This window comes from Carassius gibelio, chromosome B15, assembly GCF_023724105.1.
Source record: "Carassius gibelio isolate Cgi1373 ecotype wild population from Czech Republic chromosome B15, carGib1.2-hapl.c, whole genome shotgun sequence".
Classification (NCBI taxonomy): Eukaryota; Metazoa; Chordata; class Actinopteri; order Cypriniformes; family Cyprinidae; genus Carassius; species Carassius gibelio.
This window is the reverse complement of record NC_068410.1, coordinates 29208096-29217445: the sequence shown is the minus strand read 5'-3', so window position 1 is coordinate 29217445 and position 9350 is coordinate 29208096. Positions and strand designations below refer to the sequence as shown.

General features: G+C 36.6%; 1 protein-coding gene across 1 annotated transcript; it reads left to right on the top strand.

The window, feature by feature from the left end:
• The first annotated feature begins 5075 nt into the window (after positions 1-5075).
• On the top strand, positions 5076-9350 carry LOC127972661 (egl nine homolog 1-like). The gene is made up of 4 exons (XM_052576341.1): positions 5076-5328; positions 7074-7210; positions 7296-7363; positions 8546-9350. Exons 1-4 carry the CDS (start codon positions 5212-5214, stop codon positions 8599-8601), a joined length of 378 nt encoding a protein of 125 aa, XP_052432301.1. The 5' UTR covers positions 5076-5211; the 3' UTR covers positions 8602-9350.

The following is a 9350-nucleotide window of genomic DNA, read 5'->3' as shown; positions in this document are numbered from 1 at the left end:
TGTTTTTGTCTATCATTGGTCCAGGGGCTCGGCCACCATCTGGGTGTCAGGGTAAAGAATGTGTGGTGCAATACAACACAATGAATTGCAAAGTGGTCATGTTTACGTTACGTGACCAGAGATATGCTGGCACTGGATCAGAATAGGCTGTTTTGAGCGTATTCGTTAGTGCAGTTCATTCCCTTTGGAAAGTCCCACCTCACTGGGGAGGATGTATAATATTTCTTTGTGACTGCATCGACATTTAGTTATGTGCATTTTTGTTTTTGTTCCCTTATGGCAGGAAACCTTGCGTGCCACAAACAGGGATCTTATGAGGTTGTTACTTGAAAGCAAAAAGCTGATGTGTAAAACACATGTGGACTTCATAATGAACTATAATGAATCCTGTTTTTAGATTTTTGGTGCAAATGATGGTTGGTTTATAGGATTGGTGTACGTTTGTGTGTGTGGTGTTAGTTGCAAGTTGGGCCTTTTTTGATCGGGAAAAGAAGCTTATGCAATTGAGTTATCTTTTGGACATAAGTCTTGTCACTGGTTTCTCCTTGACATGTTTGGTAATGGTGCAGGGTGGTGTCCGTTTGCCAGGGTCTCAGTGCTGGAACAGCAGTGCAGCTGCACGCTCTGCACGTACTACAGAGGTACTAGAACTGTCTACCTGGCTAAAGTCCAGCTGCTGACTTTTCTATCAGCTCTGGATTGCTTACTGGAATAGACGCCAGTGGGTCAAGACTACAGCTGAGCAATAGGACAAAAAAAATAATATCTTGGTATTAATTAACTAAAAATAAAAAAAAATAACAACAATGCAACTAATCTGTGCTTTTGTATTTTGATTATCCTATTACAATAGTCACTTTACAGTTAATGCTATAATAAAATAGCACACAAAATGCACTTTCCCCATGCTCGTATCAAATTACTGTATATTGATATAGGCGGTATCACCTCACGTCATATAGTAAAAAAAAAAAAAATCAATATATCATACAAACTTGATATACTGCCCAGCCCTAGTCAAGAACATATGCAGCTCGTATAAAGGAGAAAGAACATGTTGTAAATCCGAAACAGGCTCTTTCAACAAAACTGTTATGCTTTTATGGAGATGTGTTTGAGTAAAATATGATCCTGGGCATGATAAATATATATCGAGGGCATGTTTTCAAAGGTTCAAGCCGTCGTTTTTTGCACTATCCCCAAACTTGTGTAAAAAAGCAGCACGAATATACTGCCAAACATCATTTCCACAAATTAAAAAAAGACTTGCAGGTTTGGAACAACATGAGAGTGAGTAAATGATCACAGAATGCAAATTTTGGTGGTTTTATAATGTGATGTTTTATGTTTTGCAATGCAGCTCCTGGTGGCGCTGTTTTATGTCTGACCCTGCTGGAGACAGAGGATGTTAAATCAACCAACTCTGAATTTTTGCAAAGCACTTGCCATAATATTGAACAAGATACCCTCTGCTTTTGCCATGAATATTGAGGATTATTGAGAATCTTATAAAAAAGTAGATAGTGGGCGCAGCAGTTTGCACACACAGCGTCACATCCAGGTGTGTCTGAGACGCTGAAACTGGACGACACGCACACTGAAGCTCTGATTGAAATGCTCTTTGTGTTGTGGGACTATGGCATCCCCTCCGTCTCCTTCACCCTCCTCCTCGGACATGGGTCTTTGCAGGTGATGATAGGACAGTGGCGGCATGGCATCCTGACGCAAAAGCCGTTGTGTGATGTTGATGGGTGCCGTCTGCATCCACCCCTCTGCGCTTGGTGGTTTTGTGAGCCCAGCATGCCTTGCACGCCGCTAACTCTCTGACGCAGTTGGCTCTCACACTCACCCCCACCTGAATGATTGAAGCTCTGTTGAGCGATTTCACCCTTATCTGCTCCGGCCCATTCAGGTTGGGGGCTCGCGAATTGCGTCAATGCCCTCAGCTCTTTTTTTGTTCTGGCTTGTCTGTCTTTTCCTCTCCCCTATAGCTCCCTCTCCCACTGGCTAAAGCACACACTCGCACTCTCCCTTCGTTTTTGTTTACATTGCCTGTCGCTTTTGCACCTGCTGCCAGGGAAAACAGTTAAGTTGAAATGTCGTCACATGTATTGTGATCTGTTGTGCATTGCGTGCCATTGCAGGCTGCAGGATTTGGCTGGAAACATGTTCATCATAAATGGCCCTTTTAAAGAAGTCAAGGTGTAAACGGGAAAAGTTATAACAATGGGCATCTTACTAACTGACCCTAGTCTGGCCTTTCTGTGACTTCTGCATTCCTCATCTTCCACTTGAGATGAGTGTTTTCCAGTCGGCCACACCTCTGCACCACTAACGGTTATGCTGCTCGGAAAAATATCCGCATGTGCAGTCGCTTTCAGATTTGTTCTCAGCATGTGTTTGCTTTGCTCAGCTGTCGTCTGTTCTCCTGGAATGATGACGCTGTTTCACTGGAAATCTAATATCGAGTTATAGGCCTCAGGAAGCTGGGGGAGAGATGTTAAAGGAGGATGTGTACTGTTGTTAGCAGATCTGTGCGTTTGTGTTCTTGTGAGTGAAGGGGTGTGTATATAAAAAGGCTGTATAACGGTTCAGATTTCGTATTTGTATTCGTACAGATTTGTATCATGGTTCTGTAGTCACCGTTTCAGAATAAACTGAAAGCTGCTGCAGAAAAATACACTGTAAATTACTGACAAGAAATTAGATATTTATTGATTGATTTATTGATTATTGGACAATATATTTGCCATTGGCACCATCAAGCACTGAGAGATGATTATCTAACCAGTATCGCAGAGGGCTCTCATCTTTTATTTTGAGAACTTATTTTTTGTTCAATGTGAACTGACATTTTAAACCGATTTCAAAAGGAATATTTGTCCGTCTTTTATTCTGTTTCATAATGTTGCGATTAGATGAGTCTACCAATAGTGGATTTTGCTGATACCGATAGCTAGATTGGACCACAGTGGCCGATACCGATTAATTAACCGGTAGATTTTAAAATGGATACTGAACAAAACTAAAATAGTACTGAAAAAAAGTACTGAACCATACTAATAGTAGTGGGATGCTGTGAGTGATTTCAACCACTAGAGGATGTAGATTGATAACGGAGCCTTCTCAGCCGCTCCTGCAATGGACGCAACCCGGAAAAACTATCGGCATGGATTTTTGCCGATAACCGATTGTTCCAGCAATCAACTATCGGTGCCGATTAATCGGTAAAACCAATGCATCGTTCGACCTCTAGTTGCAATTCCTAAATATACCCATAGCATACAAGCTAATAATTTAATGTGTTTTCTTTAATTTTATTTTTTAAAAGTAATATATAGAAGATTGATTTTTATTACAGCAATTTATCGATTACTGGGAATAATATGAAATAATTATTGGCTTCAATATTGGTCTGGTGCACATCTAAGGTTATTTTTTGTTTTGTTTTTAGAAAATAGATGCTGATTAGCATTATGAAATGTTATTTAATTAATACAAATTTTCCCTCTCTTTTTATAAATATAAAACACATTTTATATTATATATAGTTTTTATATTTTGCTATGTAAATTTATTTTATAATTTATTTTGTTAAATGTATTAATCCTGTTTATCTCTTCTTCTTTTTTCTCAGTGGAAAACACGCTGATGTTGTTTCCCTGGGGAAGACGTCTCTGTGACATTTATGCTGTAGGGTGAGGGTTAAGTTAAGGCCTAGAAATTCCCTGCTGGGCTAGTGCTGTTTAAAAATAGAGTGTTAGGTCATGAACTGTCAGTGAACTGATCAGATTCAGGAGCCTACGTGCAGAAGTTGGTGAAAAAAGAGGCAAAAGGCTAGTTCCCAGAGGGGGTCGATATCAGAGAGCTGGTCTGACTGCCCCCCCCCCCCTTTTTTTTTTTCTTTCTGCAGAAACACAGTTCACAGTATTGCCCCAAATGTTTCTGATAATTAAGTGTTCGTTGGGTGGTAGTGCTTGTTTGAATTGTTTTGTTTATGATTTAAATTCAAGTTTTACACGTTTTCATGCTTGGAGAAGAATATTCTCCATCCGAGTTATTTTTAAACTTCTAATTATAAGGAAGTACACGTTGTTTGCTTCAGAAATGTAGTTTAACGGAGTCACATGCAGGTCACATGTCGTGGGCTGATGGACTATCTCATATTTTCTTTTATGATTTTTGACTCATTCTCTCTTTTGTAACACTGTCCTGAAAACGGATATGTCCGTGTGCACAAATAGATTTACACTGCTATTTCTTTTCCTTTGTGATTAATTAACACTTTCCATGTAAACCCGGAGACCAAAATAAAAGGGACGGAGGAAGAGCAGGAAAGAAAAATCTTCAGCAAAGGAAAGACCTAAGCAATGGCTTCATTGTTCCCTCAGCCTCATAACCCAGATTCAACAAGATTAAAAGATATAATCATCACAGGGCTGAGAATATCGGAGTTATCACCTTATTTTTTTCACTTCATGTAGATTCATGTAGCTGTGCGCTGCGGTAATGGACAAGAATCTGAGTGGAATTCAATGATCTGAACTGCATTCCACAAACACGGAGTAACAGTTAATCTCATTATTTCACCTTTAAACTAATATTTTGCATAAGCTGTGTAGTACACTTTTTGTTGCCTTTGCCTTTGTTCTCTTGAATGCATCTGAATGTTTCAGTGTAGTTTCTAGTTCAGTCACTTTCATTATTCTCAGTGTAAATGAAAAACAACCTGAGCATGAAGATTTATCTATAATTTGTAATGAAAGGTGGTATGCCAAATACTGATATGGTGAATTAAGTTTTATAATTTTTTTTCTTATGTATAGTTTTTCTTATTTAAACACACACACACACACACACACACACACACACACACACACACACACACACACATATATATATATATATATATATATATATATATATATATATATATATATATATATATATATATATATATATATATATATATATTATATTATTTGAAATATTTTGACATTTTCTTTGTTTGTGTGTGCAATGAAAATGTTTTGATATTGTGAATATGCGTTAATGAAATCTGATGTAATGAAGGGAAAGAATGGACTGTTTAATTTCTTCTTCTAGAGAGCGTTCTGCATCCATACCACTGTGAAATATCTGTCATTGTATCTCTTTTGATTGGCTATTTTGGCCCAATACTAAAACAACCCCCGTTTTTCCTTCCAGGCAATGGTGGCGTGTTACCCTGGTGATGGGACAGGATATGTACGGCATGTGGATAACCCAAACGGTGATGGGAGATGTGTCACATGCATATATTACCTGAATAAAAACTGGGATGCCAAGGTATGAGTGTTTTTTTTTTTTTTCTCCATCCAGTGAACTTCTATATGTTCAGTAGCGTGTAAAGCCTCACGAGATTTGTTTAAGCTCTTCTCAGTTTGTTTAGGTTTTTTATCTGATGTAGACCGCTCAAACTTGCATCTGAGCTTACATTCAATACAATGGGAGTTCAAAACTTTGCTGTTGGTACTTTACATCAATAGGCCACACGAGAGACTGTTTATGTGCTGCTAATAGAAGTCTGCTAGAACAGTGAGACTTTGGGTTGCGTTGGATTTGATATTAATGGGAAAAATCATTTTAATTTGAATAACTGTGCTCTACCACCTCTTGTCTTATGGCCAGTTCTGCATCAGAGAGACTGATCTCTTCTCTAGGACATTCTGACCGTTTATGTGAAGTAGAAAACAGAAATAGAGTTGGCCGGTAGCACAGGGTATAGAGATATAGGGATACAGAAATAGGGATGGTAGAAGGGAAAGAAGGATGTAGTTTGGTTTGTATTGTTTAGACTACAGGTTGAATGTACTCTTTGCTTGAGGCTCTATGGATGTTGTTTTTTCTTTTCAGTCATGTTTATTTATCAGAGAGTTGATTTAAGGAGGGATCACATCTCGTATACATTCAGCCCTAATATTGTCAGTCTTTCTCAAGCTTCATAGGACGTCAGTAACACATGGTAGAAAGTCCAGCACTCTCCCTCTCATATCACATCCCCTCCACTGAATGAGAGGAAGATATCCATCTCACACAAACCTGCTTGTTCCCTGTTGTCTTGGCTTACTGTATGTAAAAGGGTGTCAGATTTAAAAAAAAATCTATTTCTCTAAGCTAAATTTAGCATCAGGTTGTCCTGAGGCAGGAAAAAAGACATTCCCTCCCGGAGTTTTCCCATCCACGACCTTGTTTTGTATGAATGAAAGAGTTGTTTTCGAATTGAATTGAATCATGTTTTTGGAAGACCTAGTGGAATTGTATTAAATTTAAAATAACTTTTCTATTGTCATGTATTTTTAAAAAAGCTGAATTTTTAGCATCATCACTTCAGTCTTCAGTGTCATATGATCCTTCAGAAATCTTTCTAATATGCTGATTTGCTGCTCAAGAGCCATTTCTTCTTATTAGCAATGTTTCTTCATATTTTTGTGTAAACTAACAGCATTTATTTATGTTGTCTTTACTAGTATCACCTTTGATCAAGTTACTGCACCCTTGCTGAATAAGTATTCATTTCTTTCAATAATAACAACTCTTACTGACTCAAAAGTTTTATAATTGTTTTTGTCTATGTTTACTATGAATGTTTTACTCTTAAATATGAATTGTGTTTGTTTGTGTGTGTAATTATGATATTTTTATAATCATTTAGTTATAACTTTTATGAAGTTAGTATGTTAAGTATATAGTTCATTGATTTGGAGACGGTTTTAATATATATTATATGAATATATGAAGTATTTATTATTGTATTTTTTTAATTTGAGGAGATTGCCAAAATGTTTAGATCACCTGTCTAGTCGAAATCTCTTCTCTTTTTGTTAAACACTTCTGTATACATATTGATTTTCATTCTCTGAACTATTTAATTGTTTGGTTTTCTTATATATTTACCTATATATTCGGTATCAGTTATCTGTTCCAGTTCTAATAATTTTAACCACTTGCATACTTAAGAAGTTGTAAAAATTGAGTCATATGAAGGTGCCCATCCAACTATATACATACATTCTCATCTGCTCCCTCCATAGAAACACGGTGGCCTTTTGCGGATCTTTCCAGAGGGAACTGCTCAGTTTGCAGACATTGAGCCCAAGTTTGACAGACTTTTGCTCTTCTGGTCAGACAGACGGAACCCACATGAGGTCCAGCCGGCTCATGCCACAAGGTCAGTGATGGTGACGTTTCATTTTGTAAGTTTGTCCTTTAAGCTGCTTGTGCTTATATACAATTATGTGTGTGTTTATGTGCAGGTATGCTATTACGGTGTGGTATTTTGACGCCGATGAACGAGCTCGAGCTAAAGAGAAATATCTAACAGGTGAGATGACCAGGCACTTCCAGTAACTGACTGCTTCTTAAATGACAGTTGTGCTCTGTCTGTAGATTTCTGTTCGGTGTTATTTGACCCTCTTACTCTAGCTCTTTGTATTATATTTTAATTCTACATTATCTATTTATATTCTCTTTTATAAAAAAAAAACTAACACTATAGCTTTCTTTTTTTTCCTTTTCTATCTATGTGTTTTTCTCTGTGTGTGTGTGTGTGTGTGTGTGTATAATATCTTTCTACGTGTACTGCATAAGGCTAACTGAGATTTGTCATTTGCATTTACATATTATTGCTCTTTTGTTAGTTTTGTTTGCTTCTCTTGTCCCTTGCTTTGGATGAAAGCATCTGCTATATGATTACGGGAAATGTAAATGTGTCTATGGAAATATGAGTGCTTTGTCAGAACACTTTTTAAAGGAACAGTGCAGCCAAAAAAATTGCTGTTCCAAACCTTTATGACTTTCTCGCTGTGTTTTTATAAACATACAAAACAAGCAGCCCACAGGATTTATTTCAATTATTTTTTTTAAATTAGTCTCCAAGGCTGAATTTATTGGATCAAACAGTAAAAAAAATATAATATTTATATATATATATATATATGTGTGTGTGTATGGATTTATGTGTGTGTATATATATATATATATATATATATATATATATATATATATATATATATATATATATATATATATATATATAAAATGTAAAAATATATTTTTTTATGTTTTAATATATTTTCAATAGTCATTATTTTCTTTTGATTGAAAAGCTGAACTTTGAGCAGCCATTACTCTTAATCTGTAATGCCATATGATCTTTCATAAATAATTCTAATATGCTAATTTGGTGCTTAAGATTTTTTTTTAAGTGTTTAATATAATATTAATAAGAATACAATGTTTAGATATTATCAATGTTGAAAAAAAGATTTATTTTATGGAAACTGATGCTTTTTTATTAATAGAAAGTAAAAAAGAACAGCATTTCTTTGAAATATTGTTTTGTAACATTATAAATGTCTTTACTGTTACTTTTGATAAATTTAATTGCTAAATAAACACTCATTTTATTTGAAAAAAAAATCTTACTTACCCCAAATGTTTGAATGTAGCAACCAGTAATGGCTCACTTTAGTTCTACAAATGTTTGTCTTTCTCTGTCCCCTAGGTGCAGGTGAAAGGGGTGTGAAAATGGAGCTAAACAAGCCATCTGAGCCCAGCTAGTGAACAAGGGATGAATAAAAAAAACAAAAGAGTGTGCAGGGTTGGACCTCTGGAGTGTTGCTGCCTGCTGCTGAGAGATGATGAGCAGAGAGGAAGTGACTACTTCTCTTGCTCACCTCTCCATCTGTCATCTAGAAGGGGCTTCTCATAGGGACTCTGGATGTGATGGAGCTGTGAAGACAGATGTGAATTAACATGCTTTGTGTTTCCTTAATGAAGAATGCTGGCTTACTTGAGCATAGGACGGACATCAAACTAAACTTAAGAGTGTGTGTGTGTGTGTGTGTGTGTGTGTGTGTGTGTCTGTGCGTGCACTTGTGTTCAAAACAAGTTTAATTTGAGCTATAACCTCTACATTTCCCTGCCATCAGCTTTGCACATGTGTTAATAAAGGTACAGGTTTGTTTGGCAATGCTGCAAAGTGCGTACACAGAAAAACCATTTTCAAGGTTATAAGCTCGGTGTGATGTGTTATTCTGCTTGTAAGCCACTGTAATTATTTGATTTGTGTTTTTGTATGGCTCGTAATACCATTTTCCAGGGACTCCTAATTGGAGCGTGCTTCTTTATCGCGGCTTGCACCTGTTGCTTAGTAACCAGGTGCATCGCTGGATCGTCTTTGCCAGTAATCAGCGATATGTCTGTTGTTGCAGACCGTAACGTCTCTCCATCTTATGCCAAACTTGACACCTCATGTCTGTCTTAACAGTTCTGAGTTTTAAATAAAAAAATCAGGTTTCCTAAATACA

Excerpts from the sequence above, each read along its gene's own strand:
- LOC127972661 (XM_052576341.1), top strand. The coding sequence starts at position 5,212 with ATGGTGGCGTGTTACCCTGGTGATGGGACAGGATATGTACGGCATGTG. Across the intron at positions 5,329-7,073 it reads ATAAAAACTGGGATGCCAAG|AAACACGGTGGCCTTTTGCG; the intron begins GTATGAGTGTTT and ends CTCCCTCCATAG. Across the intron at positions 7,211-7,295 it reads CAGCCGGCTCATGCCACAAG|GTATGCTATTACGGTGTGGT; the intron begins GTCAGTGATGGT and ends GTTTATGTGCAG.